Source organism: Elaeis guineensis, chromosome 10 (genome assembly GCF_000442705.2).
Source record: "Elaeis guineensis isolate ETL-2024a chromosome 10, EG11, whole genome shotgun sequence".
Lineage (NCBI taxonomy): Eukaryota > Viridiplantae > Streptophyta > Magnoliopsida > Arecales > Arecaceae > Elaeis > Elaeis guineensis.
Window position 1 is genome coordinate 34,932,016 of NC_026002.2, and position 25,440 is coordinate 34,957,455.

At 49.2% G+C, this 25,440-nt stretch overlaps 1 protein-coding gene across 2 annotated transcripts; it reads right to left on the reverse strand.

The window, feature by feature from the left end:
• Positions 1–9,982, reverse strand: LOC105052428 (uncharacterized). Of its 2 annotated transcripts, XM_010933227.3 has the most exons (9): positions 9,815–9,982; positions 8,377–8,550; positions 6,058–6,235; positions 4,255–4,434; positions 2,280–2,360; positions 2,024–2,187; positions 1,540–1,676; positions 541–656; positions 1–457 (listed from the first exon to the last, which is right to left on the reverse strand). In XM_010933227.3, the coding sequence occupies exons 2-9, from the start codon at positions 8,541–8,543 to the stop codon at positions 209–211; spliced, it is 1,272 nt and encodes a 423-aa protein (XP_010931529.1). In that variant the 5' UTR covers positions 8,544–8,550; positions 9,815–9,982; the 3' UTR covers positions 1–208. The 2 variants fall into 2 exon arrangements, with proteins under 2 accessions (XP_010931529.1, XP_029122663.1); XM_029266830.1 differs by lacking the exon at positions 9,815–9,982 and having other exon boundaries at positions 8,377–8,654.
• Between the last annotated feature and the right edge of the window lie 15,458 nt (positions 9,983–25,440).

The following is a 25,440-nucleotide window of genomic DNA, read 5'->3' on the forward strand; positions in this document are numbered from 1 at the left end:
TGCGTAGATGTATCCTGCTATCAACAACAGGAACCTTCAAATCTCGAGTTGCATTTATTTTAATTTGTATACATAACATGGTACATAAAGATTGCTTGCCCATGAGAGGACTTGACTTTATTTTACGAAGAACATAGAGACCATATTCATAATCTACTTGCCCGAGGTTAAATTAGATAACTGATGGATCCTCCTGTACCATTCTACATTATATCTTCGATGCATCTGCAGCAATCCGGCTAAGAGCAATGGCAGTTTTCGACCCAGACTGACGCTCCAAATGCTTGCAGATGAAGTCACCAGCAGCCATTAGTTTGTTCAGATCCACATTGGTCTTTATGCCCAGCCCATGGAGCATGTAGACAACGTCCTCAGTAGCAACATTTCCTGTAGCACCCTTTGCATAGGGGCAACCTCCCAGCCCCGCAACAGACGAATCCACTGTACTGATCCCCATCTGTAAAAATGAAAGCTATGTTGCTCAAACAAAGAGCAAATTAAATCCGGTTTAATGGTTAAAAATCAAAGTCAGGCACCTACTTGGAGTGAGACCATAATATTTGGGAGAGACTGGCCATATGTATCATGAAAATGGACAGCCAGCTTCTCTACAGGAATGACAGACATGACAGCTTCAAGCATCGGAATTACGGTGCCTATACACCAAAAGGAAATAATGTTATTATAGGAAAGTTAAAAGATACAAACAATAATGTCCCGCTAGCAACACCTAATCAGTGACAATCTCTGGTAATGTTTTTTCTTGTGGAGACAGGAGGCAAGCGAGAATGCCTTGATTTTTCAAAATTAGTATCTCAATGGTCAAACCCTGCATAGAGAAAGACTATATAGAGATCTTGATGTAATTGATCTGCAAAATTCTTTTACATAAAGTTTCTTTTGTTGTAACTCATAAGAAATGGCGGCCCAAGCCACACTAGAGCCTTTAATATTGCTAACAGCAAATCTGCACTATGTTACATATATGTTAGGCCTCAATCTTAAGTGCTAAAGTGGAGATCAAAACTAGCATGTTTGAGTTATTCTCTGTGCATGAACATTCTGAATAGAATGCAATTGTTTTACACAGAATCCCCTCCATTAACTGCTTAATCATGCTATTGGAGAGACTGACCTATTGTTTGTGCAAATATTTCTCGTTATGCAAGTTTCTCTCCTTTTTATTGTCTCATTATGGCATCTACCTTCTCATAAGCAATTACATAAGTTTATATGCTACAAATCTGCCGAAGCTCTCCAAATTTCCATTATTTCCATTATTGTGCAACCATTTATGTTATGTTCTTAATATAGAATTTTCCAAGTGAAGTGGGCAATGGCACCACAACCAACGCCCCCCCCCCCCCCAACAAAAACCCAAAACCAACAGCAGCCACATAGAATGAGTCAAGATAGAATAGTACTATCATATCTGCACACTGAAATGTGCTCATACACCTAGACTACCAATATTTATAGATCTTTGTCATGGTTTGCAATGTGCACACAATTATGATCGACTGAAAGCCCAAGCCTTACCTGGAGTACCAACTCCAATTGTATCACCAAGTGAAATCTCATAGCAGCCCATGTCATAAAGCTCTTTTGCCACATATGCCACCTTTGATGGAGGCACAGATCCTTCTACCGGACATCCAATAACACATGACACATACCTATCGATTTAAAATTGATTATTTAAAAGTCAGAAACTGCACTAAAAGTTCTAGTCTTCAGGTGCTACTACTTTTAGTAAGATGCTTAAAAAATACCTGGCAATATAATACATGAATTTAATTGCAAAACTTTTGCTGAATAAGATATGTAGCATTATGGAGTAGATTGGACACCTTAACATTTGCATAGCTCACAAGACCAAAAAATATTGATTTTGATTAAGCAAACTAATTGGACAGAATTCTTATGTTTAAAATCATGACCTGACATTGAAATCTATATTGATTTACATCCATGCTTCATGATTTAACATTGGAATCATAGCAAATTAGTGAGTAAAACCTACCCACGAACAGGAATTGAAAGTCTTCTTGCAGCGAGGGTGACATCACGATAACGGTTAAGGCTCTCTTCTATGCTACAATTGATGTTTGACAATGAGAAGGACTCAGAAGCTGATGCAAAAATAGCTACTTCCTTTGCACCTGATGCAACAGCTGCCTCAAATCCCTGAAATTTTTGATACATAACCATCAATTTTTTCACTGATAATGATCAAGCAATTATATCATTAGATTCAGATTTTTATCAATAAGACTTACTTTAAGGTTGGGAGTTAAGACAGGAAGTTGTGCACCCTCTACATCTTGAATTGCTTTCATGACATCTTTTGCATCTGCCAGCTGTAAGTCAAAAATTAATAACAAAATTATACAAGAGGTAGAATTTGCAATTGAAGTTGACAAATACTCTGACCAAGGTTCTTCGAACAGCCAAACATGCTATTCAGAACCCCCAAAAACACTTACAAAAAATGGCTTGAGCTTTATATATTGTAAAGTAGCTCATGCTAGCCTCACCATCACTCCTCCCCCCAGCAAAAAGGGACACAATTTAAGTTACTACTTGAATTCTCAACTTAGAAATCCATCTCAATATTATTATTAGCAAAAAAAACCTATAGAAAGCAGTTTGGATTTTAACTGGTGGCTTGCTAGTTAAGCAATCGATGCTTGAGTGTTTAAGTGGTTCCTCATTGCCTTTATGAGAAATTTTGATAAATGCACATCACAAAATCATATTCTTAGGCATAGCATGTCGATAAGTTAGACAATGCACTTCTCCATAATTCTTTGGTAGAAGACTTGACATACTTTAGCTGTTGATATGCAACCCCATGGATGATGCTGGATCCTAAACCAGCATTGATCTACTCCCTAGATCAGCCTCGAATCTCCCATGTTAACTTTGTCATAGAACTTTAATCTTCATATTTCAAGTTAAAGGCAGCTTCAGGATCAGCACAAAATTTCCATTTTCCACATGCCAAAATTTAGGTTCTTGCTAATGCTACCATAAACACTAAACCCAAAAATTCATGTCTTTCTACATTCATGTATCATAGGCTGGTCTGTATTGGCTTAAGATGTATTCTGCTTGAAGAGATCACCAAATAGGATTTGCAAAGTGCTGAATGAAGATCCCAGTATAGTGTGGGATGTGAAATATTGAACTGCTGTATGGTTTATATAATTATATGTTTACAGTCCTTACATGATTTCAAAGTCCAATTATGGAAAACGAGGGCATATTGTGGCAAATCTTCATTGTTGGGTTGCAGTATTAGATTTCATGTTCAGTTGCCAAGTTTTGCCTGTTACATAGCAATATTGCTCATCTATCACTAAATAGCCACCCAAGTTAAAACTGGAATCGCCAAAGCCATATTTATCCTGCTACTCTTGTCACTTCCTTAATATACAGTCTAACAAGCAACCTGCAACTTTCTTGATGTAGACTCCTGCGATAACATCCTTCTATTATTCCAAAATTTACATGATCAGCAATGAAATTGAAAACAAGGTGTAATATAAGTCAAAAATTTAGTCTCTCATAATTAAACATTGTTTGTTCATGTTATTCCTCTATCCCACTCACTCAACAACTTCCAAAGAGTTTGTAAAAATCACTTAGAGCACTTCCAAATATATAGGACTAATTCAAGTAAGGTATTTGTAACCAGTTTGCGTTCAGCATAAAAGTTTCCTCAACAAGGAAATAAGACAACCTCTAGCCTGGGAATTTAGCTTGCAACACAAACTCTCTGCTCGACTTGACTGAAGCTCAATGATATGCACACACATATCACCAGTTACCATGTAGTGTTTACAAATGAAAATATATCATTCATATTCATTTATTTATTTAATATAAAGTTATAAACAATTTGATGTGCAAGCTGATGTATCTTAACCAAGACATCTAACTGGTGAAACATTTACTAACTTAAGCCCTTGATTGAGGTCTAACTTCTGATACTCACACTCTTTGGTGATTGATATCATCCCTCTTTCTATGGTTGATCCACCTTCCTTCTTCAAATCACTACCCAACAAACTTTCCCCAACTTTGCTGGTTTCATCAGTTACCTCAAACTCTCATGACCTCAACCACCTACACCTTCCCCTACTTCTTTGACAACATTATTCTACAGGAGAGCACAGCCAAATAAATATAGTGGATTTCAAGGAATATAAAAAGCAGCCCATGTACTGATGAGACAGGAACTGAAATTACCTGTGGTACCCATTTTGGAGAAACAAAACTTGTAGCCTCTATGACAGATAATCCAGAGGACACCAACTTCTGTATCAGTTCAACCTTGACAGACGTGGGTACAATGGTCTTTTCATTTTGTAAACCATCTCTTGGACCAACTTCCACTATCTTTACAAATTTTGGCAGACCTCTTAAAAACTGCAGGTGCCATATTAAACAATCAAATGATGGCCCATTGTATAAAATTAGAAAATAACAAACAAGAATGAAGACGACATCAGTATAAAAAATTTCCAGATTGCATAGTGAAAACAGTGCAGCTTCATTGGAAAAATATATAAACAAATACATATATAAACAAAGAAGAATATACAAAATAGAGGGACAAATAAAATTCTGAAGAGAGGACAAGTTTTTCATAAATGCAGATTATTTTGAACCAATTTGAAAAGTACGCCATTTTCTCACATTTATTTTTTGTAGGTCACTTATGCATACCACAGCCGATAATAAGCAGTACACTTAAAAGTTTTATTTCTTGAGATTGACACAAATTTTTTATGCAGCTTCCCAAAAATTAGTTAGTTCTAAGGTTTGATCAATAAATGAATAAATAAAAAACACAGCAATTCTAGATTTCCCATCATAGTAGCCAAACGCAATTATTTATTGGTAATGAATTGCTTCAGAAGTCTTGTTGCCATCAATTGCTAGCCATCTCATTTAATAAACCTTGAGAGGAACACTCAGAAAGACAAAAGGTTAGAAAATCACATCTTCTACAATTTATAGAAGCTTATTCATTGTCATCTATTACTTAATTTCTATTAACGGGAAGAACAACTCAAGAATAGAACTTGAAAAGACATCATAGAAAGTTTAGCACAAAGTTGGTTAAGGAAGTAATCATGAAAGATGGAAAGGCAAACCTGTTTAATAGTGGTAAGTAGAATGATATGACTGACACACTGGATAAAGAGACAACTTTACACCCAACTACAGAATTTAGAGTTGGGGGTTGCAAGTTGCACATTAAACCATAGGATGTCTTGTATAAGGCCTTAAATGCCTATGCATGAAAAATCACGCATTTTGGAGGCCTCTTGCCAATGCCCATGCATCAAGATCTCTCTTCCTTGTTGGAAGATGAGTACACATCAGGGAATCCGCCCATGAGAGCCCAACCACAAGAGGCTCGTACAGGAAGCAATCAGCCCATAGCCCAATATTGAGACCACAGCCTATTATTCAAATATAGTTTTACTATCATAATACTGTATTTTGATTTTTGAATTTGATGCGTAGGGAAGAAGTCTCCAGACCATGTGACTTTTTGTACATTGTGGGCCTTGTGGATCACATCCAATGCTTTAGATTTTACATGTTTCAACCCTTAACATTGGATTTTGCAGTGGGTGTAATGTTTTCTCTTCACACCCTACGTCCATTACAATTGCACCCATAATTAAATCTCTCTCTCTCTCTCACACACACACATGCACAGATAGAGAGAGAGAGAGATAGAGAGAGAGAGAGAGAGAGAGAGATCTCACAACCAATAGTTTAAATGTACATTTCTCAAACTTTAACATTGAATATGCAATAGGCATAAGGTCATCTCTTTACACCCTATGTATGTTACAACTTCACCAATATTAATACCGACTTTCCACATGCCATGTGTGTGCATGTGAGCTCGTGCTTTCTAGATCATATCATTTCCCAGCAACTATGGAGTAATTATTAATTAATATATTGAAAAAAAGCCCAAAATCAACTGAACCTTTTGACAGCCGAAACAAAAGGGATATTATAAGTCACCTTGTTTGCTAGGCCTCTTATTTCTGTGTCATTGCAAGATGAACTATGGCAATGATCTTGCATATGCCATAAATCACAAGCACGGTCAAAGACCATTCGATTTCTACGTGAGGCCTTCAAAATTAAGGGATCTCTGCGAAACTTATTCTTTGGCTGCCTTCTCCAGGCATATTCTTCCCTGCAAAGAGAATGAAAAAGATACAACATATGTCCTTTTTAGGAACATAAGCTAAAATGGAACCAAATATATGGAAAGAAGGAATCAAAAAATAAAGAAACAAAAATGAAATTATGGTCCTGAAAGAGCAAAATAGATAAGATTAACAAGTTTTAGAAAAATGATTATATGAAAACTACACCATCAATCTTGTCAAAAAAAAAAATCAAACTATTCTATGTTTCATATGTTTGAGGTGTTTTTACAACACCAGTGTGATTTGATCAGAATGAAAGTTCGATTCAAGAACAATCCAGGTTCTGTAGTGACCATTCAGAGAGAGGAATAATGTGAATATCTGGTAACACCAATCTTCTAATGGATTGCATCAATGTGGGAACTCTCCTTGAGAACAAGTTATCTCCATTACATTTCCTACCTGTTGGTCACGGGTCAAGTTCCACTGAGCATCCCTTTATTCCAGACCATTGTATGAAATGCCACATTCCCCAGTTCATGGATTACTTCTCTAATATAGATTGATCAAGAATTCTGTGGAACCATCACTTTTTAACTTCTTATCCTAATCCTAATTAGAGTTCTGTGACTTCACCAAAAGCAAGGGGCTAAAAGATCCTATAAGTTGGCATTTACTATTTAATTCTGCATCTTTTACGGAGACAATATGATCTCCTAAAAAAAAGCAAGAAGCAAATAACATACTCCAATTTCAAGGGCATGTATAGTAAAAGTCTTGCCCAGTAATAAATATTTATCTTTACCTGATCCCTCCAATTTGAGGCATTATGTCATCTGCTCCCAAAATTCTGTCATGGTGACCAAAGAACCATCCAAATTGATGATAATTAAAAAATATACACATACAAGTAGGTATAGCATGTGGAGACCAATTAAGTATTTCCCCTGCTACTCTTGCTGAACCATCTTTATTTTCTCGTCATGCATCTGGTCTTTTGGTCAGCTCACAATTCCCAAACCTTGCACTTCTAACAACTTCTAGTACGAGTTTGTTTTTCTTATGTTTGAGAAGGGAGGTGCTGCAATATTTGTTGTACCACTCGTGTTGAATAAATACGAATTTCATAGAGTGTGTCATTTTTAAATTATAAATGAGGGCTATAGTCTGCTACAGCGTATAATTTAGGTGCGCTCTCACTAGTGGACTACTTTAGTGTTATATTCTAACACTTGCTCATCACCTATCACTGAGGATAGCATTCAAATTAAAGATTGAACCCAACAGCGGGAAGATTAAAAAACCATAACCATAGACAATAACCATCAAACCTTCTCCGAACTATTCAATTATGAAAACATCAACTGAGGTATTGGTACAAATTTATATAATCAAATGGTTAATGAAATGCCAAATATATTTATCCTTCATATTTTGTTTCTCTAGAATTGAATTTTAAATTTATCTATGCATGAAGCCTCTTGAACAAAGGTTCATCTGTAAGATGACAAGGTCATTTTTAGGACAACCTCCTTATTACAAAATATTGGAAATGATTTTAGTGCAAACAATTCCACCAAAGAGGGTCTTTTTTAAACTAAAAGATGCCTATATTTCACTTGGCAACTTGTTCGTTTTGTCTCTCTTCTTCTTGTTTTTCATAAAAAAAACAAACTGTCCCCATGTAGATCATGTCTTTTCCACTTCCACTGATCACTAGATCATCATCAGCTATTAAGGCAACATAAATCAGTCTTGATCAAGAGTTCCTTGAACCATTCACGTATTATTTTAACAAGTGTATATGTACAATAGGCTTAAATACCAGAAAACAGAAGATTAAACCATGAAGATCACTAATTATTGGAATTTATAATGTCAATGATGGTGATTTTCTTCTGTGTTGGTTGTGGTGGGGGGGAGGGGAGCCTTTGATCTCCATAGTCATGTGCTTCTGGAAGAGCATAGTTTAGTTATTATGACCGTCAACATAGATATGTAACAATATATATGCCAATGAAAGTAGATAAATCGGTGGACAATGATGAGAAAATGAAGATTTTGCTATAAAAGCATTAAACTGGTTGCATAATAGCTAATAATGGAAATATTAACAATCATAAAAATTCAAAAGAAATAACTGGATGATAAATGACAAATTCAAGCACAAAGGTGCAAAACTTACTCGCAGCTGTTAGAAGAGCTGCATTCTCTGCCTTCGTTCAAGCAATTGTCCATTTCTGATTCATCAAGTCTAGGTCTGCAACCACTAGAAGTGCACCTTTGAAGCCTACCAACGTAGGTCAAGTTTGGCAGGTTGTCGAGACCTATCGGCTCCTCTAAGCTGGACATTCTGGAACTGGATATCGAAAAGAAAATTGGAAAAATTGCACATGATAAGGTGGTCATCCACCATGAATACTTTGACAAAATGCTTGATGTCAGCATTATATTAGTGCAGTACAGAGAGGCACACCTCAGTAATTAGCAATATGCAAGAATTCAAGTACCAATCATGGTGCATACAGATCACATGGGAAGTAACAACTAGTGTCAACAATACAAGCACAAATAAAAATGTGATAGCACCCATAAAAGTGACAGCAGTATATACATATCTAACTAGATGGTTCAAAATCAATTGGTCTTCACTGACATGGAGCAATAAGGCATATTAAGAAACTATGTTGATCCTAGCTGAAGTTTCTCGAAGAGAGATGCAAGACACGTTGCTACTACATACAACCGGAGAATATTAAGATAAGGTATGACCACATTTTCATATTTAGGCTTGGCGATAATACTTTTTGATGCCGATGATGTAAAGTTCAATGAACAACTCAACAGCCACTCTGACAGTCAATCTCATCCCTTTGAAGAAAACTGTTATGGTTATCATTATAGACCAGTTAAGTTCTATCCAATAACATTACGGCTCATAAATAGCAATGCAAGTTGAGTCACTCTAGGCTGACATTCTGCATGCACGTATGCTGCAATATCCTGTATATCACAGGGCATCAACATGTGCACAAGTTCATACAGCTCGATAATACTCCACACCAATTAACTCCTTATTGTCAGTTTGAGTTGCGCTATATACAAACATTGAATATGCATGATATTTTATGGCTAAATTTGCCTTAGTATAAGATTACTTTGGCCACTTTACACAATTAACTCCTTTCATTATCGGCATACTAAACTTACAATTCGACAGCTACCACTAATTACAAAGAACACATGTAATGAACTCGGCAAAGACACCAGTGAAATGCCATTATTCAGTAACACAAACAGATCACTTGCATTGGTCCAACAACTTAACTCCCCCAGATCTAATTACATGAGCATTCTCATCTGAACCAACATCAAGAACTGAAGTGAAATTAAAACATAACTCCGCAAAAGAAGGGAGGCACTGCACATCAGTTATTTCAGCACAAAATAAGCTAAATACATCCTCCCATAACATTCCCGGCAATCCATAGAGACCGATTAAGAAAAGAAAGCAACAAGCATACAACAGAAGCTGAAATTATTAGCCAAGAAACATCACAATCAAGGGCAAACCCTCGAAACTCAATTCAATAAAATGGAAAAGGGGAAAAAAATCAGCTGACCTGAAATCGAGAGGAGCTCTACAAACAAACCGATAGATCCAAATGGGAATACAAGAGAGGGGATCAGGGGTTTTAATTTTTTCCCCCAAATTCAAATGAGGGATTCAGAAGACCGAACGAAATTGACCGACTAGTTGTTTCGAATTTCTTGGAAGCAAAGGGAGCCTTTGGGTGATGGGACGGGTTTGAATGGGTGGGTTGGTTGGGGAGAAGGGAAGGTGGCGTAAACGAGTCGACCAAGGAAGTTAGCTGAGCGGTCCGATGTCTTTCTTTTCCGGTTCCTTTTTTTTCCCCGCGTTCGTCCGCATAAAATAAAAAAAATCGCCACCACAGAGAAAGAGAGAGGCCGACGTTTTTCCCCCCTTTTTTTTTTTTCTTTGTTTTTCCCGCGTTTGCCCGCGTAAAATAAAAAATCGCCACCAGAAATAAAGTCAGAGACACCATGGGTTGGTAGGTATTTTTCAGTTGGGTAGGCAGCCGCGTCGGCGATCGCGTGCCTCGGAAGATGACCGGGAATTGGGATCAATCCAACCGTTTATCTGATGGAGCTCTGCATCGTTCGGTCTGAGCCAGCGATGGACGGCTATAGTTTCACTGAGTTGATCGTCTGGACTCTGGAGTGAGCCCACGTGTCGTATCATTAACGGGGCAAAGGGGGCAGGAAACTGCCACGATATTTTTTATGCAAGATCACACATAACAGGTGGAGATTGCAAGATCCTTTTTTTATTAGTTTTAACGGTCAGTTTGGGGATCACAAGATTTTTCTTCTTTTTCGAGGGTCCGTTTGGGACATCCCAGATGGATCCAGCAAGGACTGATGACAATTTGAAAAGTTACAGTCAAGTTAGAGTCAAGATTATATAGGCAAACATATTCTAATATGTGATTATTTTTATTTTTATGAATTTAGAAAGTGAACGATATATACAATAACAATTTATATTATATATGTACAAAAAATAAGCTATGCTGGAAATAGTTGGGTCAAGATTGAAAATTTCAAATCAGATCTAACCCAAAACCTTCAATAGATCCGATTTGGATCTATACTTAATTCATTTCTCACGAGCCAAGGTTAGGTTTGTTGTGGCCAATCGCCTCGTCGCCCGATCGCCGGGAAGCGTGCACCTGCAAAAGGAAGTCCGCACTGACCGGAGGCGGCTCCGGCGGGGACCCTCCGACGGTCAAGTCAGAGAGGTGACTGGGCAACAGTGAAATGCAGACGGAGAGCTCTGAGAAAGAGAGAGGGAGAGAGAGAGAGGAGCGAGCCTGCGTATGTGGGAGAGACGGGCGGATCGATCCCTTGCACTGTTGCCTTCTCCGGTTTATATAGTGGAGCACGGTATGGCGCCGTCATTAATGGCGCGGACAAGTGAGGAACTGTCAACTCACTGTAGACTGTCAGAGCCGCCGTGAAAACGTCATGTCGCCGTGTAGCCGTCTAATCGCCAGGGTTGACCCGGCCCCGGGCGGGACAATGCCCCTAGGTAACTGTGCCGCATGTCCGTGTCAGAGCTGACAACGTCTGGCGGCTGTACGGCGGTTGGAGGAGCCGACCGACCCAACGTCGGTAGCCAGCGAAGTGGTGTCGGGCCCCTCCATTGGTCGGCGAGCGTCATGTAAGTCGGCCATCGAACCTCGGGGTTCGGTCGGTCGGGATGGATACGCCTGACATATCCCCAGTCGGCGATGGGCCGTTGGATGGACGGTTATTAGTCGCTGATGGTTCCCGTCAGTCGGTCGACCGACGATCGGTCGGCCTTTCGGCCAGTCAGAGTCGTCCAATCGGAGGCGGTCGGGCCGTACGGCGGTCGGAGTCGTCCGTCGGGGTCGGCCAGTCGGTCGGTCGGCCGTCGGAGTCGGCCAGTCGGTCGGTCGGCCGTCGGAGTCGTCCGTCGGGGTCGGCCAGTCGGTCGGTCGACCGTCGGAGTCGGCCAGTCGGTCGGTCGGCCAATCGGTCGGTCGGCCATCGGAGTCGGCCAGTCGGGGTCGGCCAGTCGGAGTCGTTCGTCGGGGTCGGCCAGTCGGTCGGTCGGCCGTCGGACGGGAACCATCAGCGACTAATAACCGTCCATCCAACGGCCCATCGCCGACTGGGGATATGTCGGGCGTATCCATCCCGACCGACCGAACCCCGAGGTTCGATGGCCGACTTACATGACGCTCGCCGACCAATGGAGGGGCCCGACACCACTTCGCTGGCTACCGACGTTGGGTCGGTCGGCTCCTCCAACCGCCGTACAGCCGCCAGACGTTGTCAGCTCTGACACGGACATGCGGCACAGTTACCTAGGGGCATTGTCCCGCCCGGGGCCGGGTCAACCCTGGCGATTAGACGGCTACACAGCGACATGACATTTTCACGGCGGCTCTGACAGTCTACAGTGAGTTGACAGTTCCTCACTTGTCCGCGCCATTAATGACGACGCCATACCGTGCTCCACTATATAAACCGGGGAAGGCAACAGTGCAAGGGATCGATCCGCCCGTCTCTCCCACATACGCAGGCTCGCTCCTCTCTCTCTCTCCCTCTCTCTTTCTCAGAGCTCTCCGTCTGCATTTCACTGTTGCCCAGTCACCTCTCTGACTTGACCGTCGGAGGGTCCCCGCCGGAGCCGCCTCCGGTCAATGCGGACTTCCTTTTGCAGGTGCACGCTTCCCGGCGATCGGGCGACGAGGCGATTGGCCGCAACAGATTGGCGCGCCAGGTAGGGGAAGCAGCATGACAAAGACAAGAGCTCAACGATCGAGAGTCACTGGGTCGGCGAGGCGCTCTTCCCGCCGGGAAGAGGCCTCCCCGCCCCCATCGGCGGCGGAGCCTAGCTCTCCGCGCCCTGCAGTGACCACGGAGGCCCAGATTGCGGCCATCGTACGGCAGATGACCGTACTGACCGACGCAGTCAAAAGCCTCCAGCAACCACCGGCGGCCCGACCTATGCCTTCCAGGAGCAGCCGCCGACGGCCGCGCCGACCCCTGTCGCCTCCATGCGAGCGCTCCCAACAGCGCTCCCACGGAGAGGAGGAGGGACGACCACGGCGCGACGACCGACGGTCCCAGCGGCCCTCTCCTTCCCCGTTGGAACGGGCAAGGAAGGAGAAGCGGCCGCGCACACCGTCGGCCTCTCTCTCAGAATCTTTCGGAGGCTCCACCCCTGGGGTCTCCCAGCATCGACGAGCGGACGACTACGAGCGACGGTTCGAGGAAATCGACCGCCGACTCGCCCAACTGCAGATGGACGGTCAGAGGTCTTCGAACGACGTCGACTTTCAGACCGCCCAACCTCTCTCCCGACTGGTCCTCGACGAGCCGATTCTCAGTCGGTTCAAGATGCCGCACGTGGAGCCATACGACGGCTCCACCGACCCGGTCGACCACCTCGAGAGCTACAAAGCTCTCATGACGATTCAAGGGGCAACCGACGCTCTTTTCTGCATCGGCTTCCCCGCTACGCTCCGCAAGGCTGCCAGGGCTTGGTACTCCGGTCTTCGATCGGGCAGTGTCCATTCCTTTGCGCAGCTCGAGCACTCGTTCGTGGCCCATTTCAGCACCAGCCGAAAGCCGCCGCGAACGTCGGACAGCCTTTTCTCCCTCAAGCAGGGGGAAAACGAGATGCTCCGACACTTCGTGGCGCGATTCAACGCGGCCACGCTCGAGGTCCGGGACCTCAACGAAGACATGGCTGTCTCAGCCGTAAAGCGGGGCCTGAGGGCGTCCCGATTCACCTACTCCCTGGACAAAACCCTCCCCCGAACATACGCCGAATTGCTGGAGCGCGCGTACAAGTACATACGCGCGGACGAAGGAGCTTCCGACCGGCGCCTGACTTAAGGCACGGGCTGAAAAGAAAAATGGAAGAAAGGTCGGGCCCATGCTGAACCCAGCAGGCCCCCGACCGATAGTCGGGTCTCGCCACCCCGACGTATCCAAAAGTCACCCCGGCAGCAGACTCCAAGGCTGACACGCCCCTGGTATGACTCCTACACTCCTCTCTCCGCTCCTCGTGCGCAGATCCTAATGGAGATCGAGGGGGAAGAATATCTACGACGGCCTCGGCCTCTGAAGGCAAAAGGCTCCGACCAATACGGCCGATCGTCGATCGCCGAATCAACGGCTCGATCATCGATCGCCGAACCGACGGCCTCGGCCTCTGAAGGCAAAAGGCTCCGACCAACACGACCGATCATCGATCGCCGAATCAACGGCTCGATCACCGATCGCCGAACCGACGGCCTCGGCCTCTGAAGGCAAAAGGCTCCGACCAACACGGCCGATCGTCGATCGCCGAATCAACGGCTCGATCACCGATCGCCGAACCGACGGCCTCGGCCTCTGAAGGCAAAAGGCCTCGACCAACACGGTCGATCGTCGATCGCCGAATCAACGGCTCGATCACCGATCGCCGAACCGACGGCCTCGGCCTCTGAAGGCAAAGGGCTTCGACTAATGCGGCTGGCTAACTTGCCGACTTAGCTTCGACTAAGAAAGGCAAAATGCCAAGACGACCGCAGTCGCATTCGCGACATACCGATCTGGTCACGACCGATCGAAGGATATTCGGCTTGCCACCGTTTATCATACATCCCGACGCATACGTCCGACCAAGGGCTGGACAATGGATATTCGACTTGCCATCGTCATCCTATCCGAATACGTCGGATGCTACTCGACTATCAGATTCTGCAGAATGATCGTGTCGACGAGCAACGTTCGGAGGTTGGCCGACCTCCGACCCGACGTGCATGCTCGACCTACAATCGGGACAACCGATATTGGATCGTTCGTTGATGTGATCGCCAGAGTCGGGGCAGGAAAAGACGGAACACCACTCCTTTCGTCCGAAGCCGTCGCCCACGTGTTCACGCGAGCCAACACGACATCGGGCTCAGGAGTGGAGGGGGGCAACTGTTGGGGAATCCCCATCGACTGACTTACGGTCGAAGGGGCCGACTGGCCGACCGACCGACTGGCCGACTCCGACGGCCGACCGACCGACTGGCCGACCGACCGACTGGCCGACTCCGATGGCCGACCGACCGACTGGCCGACCGACCGACTGACCGACTCCGACGGCCGACCGACCGACTGGCCGACCCCGACGGACGACTCCGACTGGCCGACCCCGACTGGCCGACCCCGACGGACGACTCCGACGGCCGACCGACCGACTGGCCGACTCCGACGGCCGACCGACCGACTGGCCGACCCCGACGGACGACTCCGACCGCCGTACGGCCCGACCGCCCCCGATTGGACGACTCTGACTGGCCGAAAGGCCGACCGATCGTCGGTCGACCGACTGACGGGAACCATCAGCGACTAATAACCGTCCATCCAACGGCCCATCGCCGACTGGGGATATGTCGGGCGTATCCATCCCGACCGATCGAACCCCGAGGTTCGATGGCCGACTTACATGACGCTCGCCGACCAATGGAGGGGCCCGACACCACTTCGCTGGCTACCGACGTTGGGTCGGTCGGCTCTTCCAACCGCCGTACAGCCGCCAGACGTTGTCAGCTCTGACACGGACATGCGGCACAGTTACCTAGGGGCATTGTCCCGCCCGGGGCCGGGTCAACCCTGGCGATTAGACGGCTACACGGCGACATGACGTTTTCACGGCGGCTCTGACAGTCTACAGTGAGTTGACAGTTCCTCACTTGTCCGCGCCATTAATGACGGCGCCATACCGTGCTCCACTATATAAACCGGGGAAGGCAACAGTGCAAGGGATCGGTCCGCCCGTCTCTCCCACATACGCAGGCTCGCTCCTCTCTCTCTCTCCCTCTCTCTTTCTCAGAGCTCTCCGTCTGCATTTCACTGTTGCCCAGTCACCTCTCTGACTTGACCGTCGGAGGGTCCCCGCCGGAGCCGCCTTCGGTCAGTGCGGACTTCTTTTTGCAGGTACACGCTTCCCGATGATCGGGCGACGAGGCGATTGGCCGCAACAAGGTTCAAGCCAGCATCAGATTTAGACAAGGTCGTTTGTCGGTTTTGCGAGTTAGAGTGATAGGCATGGCCCAAGCCAATCAAAAAGAAAAGTCCAATGACAACTAATCTTCTCATGCGGGAACAAATAGCATGATATGAACCACGAACTAAACAAATCTTAAGATTTCTTATCAAAAAAAAAAAAATCTTAAGATCAAAATTTATTATAAAAAAGATACAAAGAGAAAAAAAAAAAAAAATCTTTCTCCCCCTCTAAATTAATAACATTAAAATTTGAATTTAAATTTTAAATTTTAAATTCTTTACTGTCAATCCAACAATCAATCAGCCAAAAACTCCAACCATTCAGAATTTAAAATTTAAAATATTAAAAACAAATCTAACAAGCCGCCGTCGGATGATGCAACACCGATATCGAAGAAAAACGTCGAGAAACGGAGACTGAGATGATGAGAGAAGCAGAACGACAACAAGAGACAAAAAGGACATTTAATAAACTGGCGTGCTTAATAATTAAACTATACCATGTCTACATCTCCTTCACTAAGTTATTTTATGTTTAAATATACCACAAAAGTTATATAGAATTTCCGTTTCATGCATTAAAAGGTAAAAAGAATATCCGCTCCATAATTTTTTTTTCTTTTCGGCATATGTTATACATAATTCATAATGATTTTCTTTAATATAATCAACGAATAAATATATGAAAGATACATTCTTTTTTGGAATTAATGCATCGTTTCCTATATAAATAGATCGGTTCACGCTAAATTATTAGATTATTTCATCATCCACTGCAAACATCTATCGCCACATTGCCAAAAAAAAGGTCGTCGTTCACGAGTCAAACGTTATATTATTATTGATTTATCAAAAAAAGATTATATTATTATAATGGATTTTATCTTATGTACAATTATACATCCTATGGTGTCAAAGTCAAAGATCATTTCCTCTCGCAAAAGTCCTGACATTAATAAGAAAAATATATTTTATTGTTTTACGATTTGGACTCTAAACCTGAAGTCAGCTCATTTATCAAACCGAGTCCGATGATAGTGACTAAAATTTATTTATATTGAATCTTTACATGTGTTGGGGGATACCGACCGACCGACCGACCGACCGACTATCGGAGGGACCGACCTCGGGGCCCCGACCGACCGACCGACCGACCATCGGAGGGCCCGACCGGCTAGCGGCCCGACCGACTAACCGATGGCCCGACGAACGACTCCGACTGGTCGATCGTAAGTCGGGCGGTAGGCCAACGGACGCCATCAGCGGCTAACCACGGCCATCCCACGGTCTATTCCCGACCGACTGAACCCAGAGGTCCGGTCGCCGACCCACTTGAAGCTCGCCGACCGACGGAGGAGCCCGACGCCACTCTGATGGCCACCGACCTTGGGTCGGCCGACTCCACCAACCGCCGTACGGCTGCCAGAGACTGTCAATCCTGACAGCAGCATGCGGCACTGCCGCCTAAGGGTATTGTCCCGCCGAGAGCCGGGTCAACCCTGGTGATTAGACGGCTACACGGCGGCATGATGTTTTCACGGCGGCTCTGACAGCCTACAGTGAGTTGACAGTTCCTCACTTGTCCGCGCTATTAATGACGGTGCCATACCGCGCTCCACTATATATACCGGGGAAGGCAACAGTGCAAAAGGTCGATCCGCCCGTCTCTCCCACATACGCAGGCTCGCTCCTCTCTCTCTCTTTCTCCCTCTCAGAGCTCTCTGTCTGCATTTTACTGTTGCCCAGTCACCTCTCTGACTTGACCGTCGGAGGGTCCCCGTCGGAGCCGCCTCCGGTCAGTGCGGACTTCCTTTTGCAGGTGCACGCTCCCCGGCGATCGGACGACGAGGCGATTGGCCGCAACAGATTGGCGCGCCAGGAAGGGGGCAGCATGACAAAGACAAGAGCTCAACGATCGAGAATCACTGGGTCGGCAAGGCGTTCTTCCCGCCGGGAAGAGGCCTCTCCACCATCACCGGCGGCGGAGCCTAGCTCACCGCGCCCTGCAGTGACTACGGAGGCGCAGATTGCGGCCATTGTACGGCAGATGACCGTACTGACCGATGCAGTCAAAAGCCTCCAGCAACAACCGGCGGCCCGACCTATGCCTTCCAGGAGCAGCCGCCGACGGTCGCGCCGACCTCTGCCGCCTCCAGGCGAGCACTCCCAACGGCGCTCCCACGGGGAGGAGGAGGGTCGACCTCGGCGCGACGACCGACGGTCCCAGCGGCCCTCTCCTTCCCCGTTGGAACGGGCGAGGAAGGAAAAGCGGCCGCGCACACCGTCGGCCTCGCCTTCAGAGTCTTCCGGAGGCTCCACTCCTGGGGTCTCCCAGCATCGACGAGCGGACGACTACGAGCGACGGTTCGAGGAGATCGACCGCCGGCTCGCCCAACTGCAAATGGACGGCCAGAAGTCTTCGAACGACGTCGACTTCCAGACCGCCCAGCCTCTCTCTCGACTGGTCCTCGATGAGCCGATTCCCAGTCGGTTCAAAATGCCGAACGTGGAGCCATACGACGGCTCCACCGACCCAGTCGACCACCTCGAGAGCTACAAGGCTCTCATGACGATTCAAGGGGCAACCGACGCTCTGTTTTGCATCGGCTTCCCCGCCACACTTCGTAAGGCTGCCAGGGCTTGGTACTCCGGTCTTCGATCGGGCAGTATCCATTCCTTCGCGCAGCTCGAGCACTCGTTCGTGGCCCATTTCAGCACTAGCCGAAAGCCGCCGCGAACGTCGGATAGCCTTTTCTCCCTCAAGCAGGGGGAAAACGAGGCGCTCCGGCACTTCGTGGCGCGATTCAACGCGGCCACGCTCGAGGTCCGGGACCTCAACGAAGACATGGCAGTTTCAGCCATGAAGCGGGGTCTGAGGTCGTCCCGATTTACTTATTCTCTGAACAAGACCCTCCCCCGAACATACGCCGAGCTACTGGAACGCGCATACAAGTATATGCGCGCGGACGAAGGAGCGTCCGACCGACGCTTGGTCGAGCCCAGGGGTCCGAAGGAGAAGCGAAGAAAAGGTCGGGAGCCCGCCGAACCAAGCAGGCCCCCGGCCGGTAGTCGGCTTTCTCCACCCCGACAGATCCAAAAATCACCCCACCGACAGACTCCGAGGTCGGTGCGTCCCAGGTATGACTCCTACACTCCTCTCTCCGCTCCCCGTGCGCAGATCTTGATGGAGATCGAAGGGAAAGAATACCTGCGACGGCCTCCGCCTCTGAAGGCAAAGGGCCTCGACCATCGGAAGTACTGCCGGTTCCATCGGAGCCACGGCCACGACACCGAGCGATGCATCCAGTTGAAGGATGAGATCGAAAATCTCATCCGCCGAGGGTATCTCGGCAAGTTTCGAAAGGGTCCGCCGACCCGACCGATTGCCGATCGACGCCCCCAGCCGACTGAAGAGGCGCCGACTAATCAGCCGACGGCTGGAGTCATCAATATGATCTCCAAGCGGCTGGGATCGGGGACGTCTACAGGGGGGGAGCCGACGAAAAAGCCGCGCCCGGACGACGTGATTACCTTCTCGGAAGACGACGTTCGGGGCATCCAGACTCCCCACGACGACGCTGTTGTTGTGTCGGCGACAATAGCCAATTATGATGTAAAACGAATTTTTGTTGATAATGGAAGTTCGACAAATGTTTTGTTTTACTCGACCTTCTCCCGAATGCGACTACCGACTGATCGACTCAGTAGGGTTTCCACGCCCTTGATCGGCTTTGCCGGAGACACCGTCACGACAGAAGGAGAAATCACCCTGCCCGTGACGGTCGGTACCGAACCACGGCAAAGAACGGCCTCCCTCATTTTCGCGGTCGTCCAAGTTCCTTCGGCCTACAACGCCATACTCGGGCGACCCGGACTGAACGCCTTCGGGGCGATCATCTCGACGTACCATCTCCTTGTTCGATTCCCGACTAAAAACGGAGTCGGGGAGATGCGCGGAGATCAACAGCTCGCCCGACGATGCTTTCAAATCTCCGCCCAAAGCGACGAGACAAAGGGTCCCCTGACAATTGACAAACTGGATCAACGGGAGGAGGAAGAGCGGGGTTCGCCGGCCGAGCGGCTCGAGGCGATCCCGGTGGGAGAAAATCCCGACAGAAAAGTTTGGATCGGGTCTCAATTGCCCGACGCCGAACGCCACCGACTGGCGGGGCTGCTGACGGCCAACGCCGACGTATTCGCATGGTCGGCAGCAGATATGTCGGGCATCCCTCCAGAAACAATGACTCACCGACTCAACATCGACCCGACAATGAAGCCGGTGAGGCAGAAGAAAAGGTCCTTCGCCCCAGAGAGGCAGAAGGCCATTGACGAAGAAGTGGACAAACTGCTCGAGGCGGGCTTCATTCGGGAATCCACGTATCCCGATTGGCTCGCCAATGTCGTCATGGTCAAGAAAGCCAACGGGAAATGGAGAATCTGCATCGATTATACCGACCTCAACCGAGCATGCCCGAAGGATAGCTTTCCACTCCCGAAGATCGACCAGCTGGTGGATGCGACGTCCGGATTTCGACTGCTCAGCTTCATGGACGCCTTCGCCGGGTACAATCAGATCCGGATGGCGCCTGAAGACGAGGAGCACACCGCGTTCGTAACCCCCAAGGGCCTCTACTGCTATCGGGTGATGCCCTTTGGATTGAAGAACGCCGGCGCCACCTACCAGCGACTCGTCAACAAGGTCTTCAAAGACCAGATCGGGCGTAACATGGAGGTATACGTGGACGACATGCTGGTAAAGAGCACGCAGATCCCGGACCATGTTCAGGATCTCGAGGAGACCTTCCGCACCCTTCGACGACACCGAATGAAGCTCAACCCGACCAAATGCGCCTTCGGGGTGACCTCGGGGAAGTTCCTCGGATTCCTCGTTTCTCAGAGGGGGATCGAGGCCAACCCTGAGAAAATAAAGGCGATCCTCGACATGCGTCATCCGAACACCAAGAGGGAGGTCCAACAACTGAACGGGAGAATCGTCGCTCTTAGCCGATTCATTTCCCGGTCAGCTGAAAGGTGCCTCCCGTTCTTCAAAACCCTGCGCCAGGCGAACGGTTTCTCTTGGTCGGATGAATGCGAACAGGCCTTTGAAGACCTGAAGAGGTACTTGGCTTCCCCGCCGCTGCTCGTAAAGCCGCAGATCGGGGAGACCTTGTATCTCTACTTGGCCACATCTTCTGAGGCGATCAGTTCGGTGCTCGTTCGGGAAAACGAGTGCCGAACCCATCAGCCCATCTACTACATCAGCAAAGTGCTCCACGGCGCCGAAGCCAGATACTCGGAGACGGAAAAGATGGTCTTCGCCCTGACCGTCTCCGCGCAACGGCTCCGACCATACTTCCAGGCCCATGCCATCGTGGTACTCACCAACCAGCCCCTGAGGGCCGTACTGCGCCGACCCGACACATCCGGACGGCTCGCTAAGTGGGCAATGAAGCTTAGCGAGTTCGACATTCAGTACCGACCAAGGCCTGCCTTGAAGGCTCAGGTCTTGGCCGACTTCATCGCCGAATGCCCGACGACCGACCAGAGGTCGGGAGCTGAAGGCCCGGGACGAGATTCGGTCTCTGAGCCGGACCCGATCTCCACCTGGGTACTCCACATCGACGGAGCCTCCAACGCTCAGGGAAGCGGGGCCGGGCTCCTGCTCACGAATTCGGATGGGGTAGTCACCGAATACGCCCTCCGGTTCGACTTCAAGGCCTCCAACAATCAAGCCGAATACGAGGCACTCCTCGCGGGCTTAAGGATGGCAAAGGAATTGGGCGTCGACAGCCTTCGGGCATTCTCCGACTCTCAGCTGATCGTGGGGCAGGTCAAGGGCGACTTCGAGGCGCGAGATCCGACCATGATCAAGTATCTTCAGAAGGTAAAGGATCTCGTGGCCCGCTTCGTGCATTTCGAGATCTCCCACGTCCCCAGGACGGAGAACGCCCGTGCCGACGCTCTCTCTAGGTTGGCAACGTCGGCCTACGATTCTTTGGGTCGGACGTTTGTCGAAAACCTTCAACAACCGAGCATCGATCGGACCGAAGAAGTGCAGCAGCTAACGTCTGAACCAAGTTGGATGGACCCGATCGTCCGGTACCTGTCCGACGGGACCAGTCCCGAAGATCCCGCGGAGGCCAGGCGACTTCGATGGTCGGCGTCACAATATGTGATCATGGACGGCCGACTCTACAAGAGGTCGTTCTCCCTCCCTCTGCTCAGGTGCTTGGGACCGACCGATGCTGACTACGCTCTCCGAGAGGTTCACGAAGGAATTTGTGGGAATCACTTGGGGGGCAAGTCCTTAGCCTTCAAGGTCTTGCGACAGGGCTACTACTGGCCGACCATGAGGAAGGATGCGGCAGAGTTGGTCCGAAGGTGCGAGCCATGCCAGAAGTATGCCAATATTCAGCACCAACCGGCCAGCCAAATCGCTCCCATTATCGCTCCATGGCCCTTCGCTCAGTGGGGAGTCGACATTCTCGGCCCTTTCCCACCGGCGTCGGGCCAAAGGAAGTTCATCGTTGTCGCCATCGACTACTTCACGAAGTGGGTCGAGGCCGAGCCCTTGGCGCAGATCACCGAGCGGAAGATGGAGGACTTCGTCCAAAAGTCCATCATCTTCAGGTTCGGATTGCCGCACACCATCATCACCGACAACGGACGGCAATTCGACAACCAAGACTTCAAGGACTTCTGCGCCAGGTTCCACATCCGTCATCGACTAACTTCAGTCGGGCACCCACAGTCCAATGGTGAGGTTGAGGTGACGAACCGAACCTTGCTCCATGGACTCAAGACCCGACTGAACGAAGCCAAGGGCCTCTGGGTCGACGAGCTGGGCTCCGTCCTGTGGGCTTACCGAACGACCCCCCGCGTCCCAACCGGAGAGTCGCCGTTCAGTTTGGCCTACGGGACAGAAGCCGTGATCCCGCTCGAGATCGGCCTGCCATCTTCAAGGGTCGAGCAGTACCGCGAGCCGGACAACTCCGAAAGCCGGAGAGCCGACCTAGATCTTCTCCCCGAACTGCGAGATGAGGCTCAAATTCGAATGGCCTCCTACCGACAGAGGGTTGCCCGGTACTACAATGCCAAGGTCAGACTAAAGCTCTTTAAACCTGGCGACCTAGTCTTGAGGAAGGCGGAGGTGTCGAAGCCCTTGGACCAAGGGAAGTTGGCTCCCAACTGGGAAGGACCCTACAAAGTTACTGACACCTTCGGGCCGAGGGCTTACCAGCTGGAGACCCTTGAGGGGAAGCCCATTCCCCGGACTTGGAACGCCGACAACTTGAAGCTGTATTACCAGTGAATTCTGTAATTCAATCGTTGGAATACAAGTTCGGTTTGAAAAATCGGAGTTCTAACCTTTCGACTACTGATCGGCGCTCAGCCCCGACGCATCGACGCGGACCTGGCACCGACGACACTTCGGCCCCTTACACGGACCGATGCATCTACGATGACGGGAGTTTGTACTCCTTCTACGGTCGAATTTTCGGGCATATCCGTCGGCCGACTGATCGATCGGGCCCCGACCGAAGAAAGGCTAAAAGCCCACGCGGCTGTAGCCGCAACATTCCGACCAGGCTACGGCCGGTCGAGGGATATTCGGCTTACCACCGTCTATCACATGACGCGACCTTAGTCGCACCCACTACTCGCCGACCGACCTACGGCCGGCTGAACGACACTCGGCTTGCCACCGTCTGTCAAAAGACGCGAAACCCGACTTACTATCATGCCCCCGACACTGCACCGGATGATGACCGGCTAAGTGCATCTACGGAGGTCCGGCTTCCGAACCTTCACTAGGTTCGGTCGGCTCCCTACTTGACAGATACGCCCGAACGGCGACTACAATTTTTGGAAACCGACCTAAAGTCGGGACACAAGCTACTTCGGAGCTATGCAAGCCGGTCAAGTCCTACCGACTTGCCCGAGTTGGCGACTTCTCTAAGTTGGCGACTAGGGTTCGACATTACAGCGATAAGAAACATTGCAAACAAGAAGCAAAAGAGAAGACAATTTTACTCATTGATCAAAAAAACATTACAAAGTCGGGCCGAAGCCCGATTACATGTGTTTTCAAAAAAGACAAAATAAAGATGGTCGGCGGCGCCGATCACCCGTCCTGATCGATCTCTTCGACCGACGGAGGATCAGGGATGATCGGCGTCTCGGCCATAAGCAACGATTGATCGGCTGTCGAGAGATGAGCTTCGGTCGATAAAGGAACTTCCGCCGGCACCTGCTCCGGGACGGCTTCCTCCACCACGACGGCGCCTCCCGACGGATGGTCGGCCATTTCTTCCGTTCCTTCTTCTTCGGCTTCTTCCTCGGCGAACAGCGGGACGACTCGGCTGACGTCCACCTCCGGGTACAAGGCATGGACGGCATCCCGACCATCCTCGAACCCGACCCGGTAGGAGGCGAAGCCCGATTCGAGCATCTCCTCCTTGTACCGGTCGGAGGCCCGGAAGTCCTCAACCGCACGATCGGCCGACTCCCTCGCCGACCGTGCCTCGTCCTCAGTGTGGGCCAGCTCCTCCTTCGCCAACTCCGCCTCGGCCCTGGCAATTTCGGCGTCGATTTGGGCGATGGACAAGTCCTCTTCGGTTTCCGCGAGCTTCCCCAGGCTGACCCGAAGTTGCTCGCGTTCCCCTTGGAGTTCGGAGGTGGCACTGTCCCGTTCGCGTCGAAGACGACGCACTACCCGACCTTTGTGCTTGGCCTCCTTCTTGGCCGACTTTAGTTCGGCCATGAGCCGGGAGACCTCGTCCGTCAACTTGGCCTCCCGATCGACCGACTCCTGCAGTTGGTCGACTAGTCTCCCTCTCTCGGCCTCGGCCGCTGCCGACCTTTCCTTGAAGGCTGCCCTAACGTCGCCGAACCTTCGGTATCCGGCCTCCAGCTCGGACATGGTGAAGATCAACTGCCGACAGAAAGAAGCCTTGTCAGAATTATGTGGCAAACGAAAATTCTTCTAAGGTAAAAGGTGACGCGAAGCTTACCTCCACCATCGACGGGTAGAACCGCGACAGCATCTCGGTCACCTGCCGAGACCGCAACGACTGAACGTCGGTAGGGAGGAGGATCCCCTGGCACAACCTCCTCGCAAGGTTGTGATCGGCCAAGGCCGATGCACCCTCGGGGTAGTATGCGCTAGGGGGCATTGATCTCTCCTCCTCCGAGGGCTCCATCGGGGCTTTCCCCCGATCAGCTGCCCCGACCGACGGGGCTGGCAGCGATGGGACGCTGGAGTTTGACCCGGCGCCCCCCGTTGCGCCGGCGGACGCCTCCGGACGATGTTCGGCTTCCCGAACGACGTCCGGCTCCGCCCGCGGCGGCGAAACCGCCGACACTCCTTCGGCCACTTCCTCGGCCGGCCTCTCCCCGACTCGCCTCTCCTCCACTCGGACGGTCGGAGCCGCGAGGGCTATGATTGGCTCCGACCCCTCGGTCGCCGACGCTTCCACGGTCGGCGGGACTGGCGCTGATCTCTTGGAAGGGCGCGAAGGGCCAGCGCCCGACGCTTGCCTCTTCCTCGCGGCGGCAAAATGACGAATTTCGGCGTCGGTCGGCCTCATCCTTGGCGGTGTCCCTGCAAAACCTACCAATGTCAGAGGCCGGACCAGAACTACCC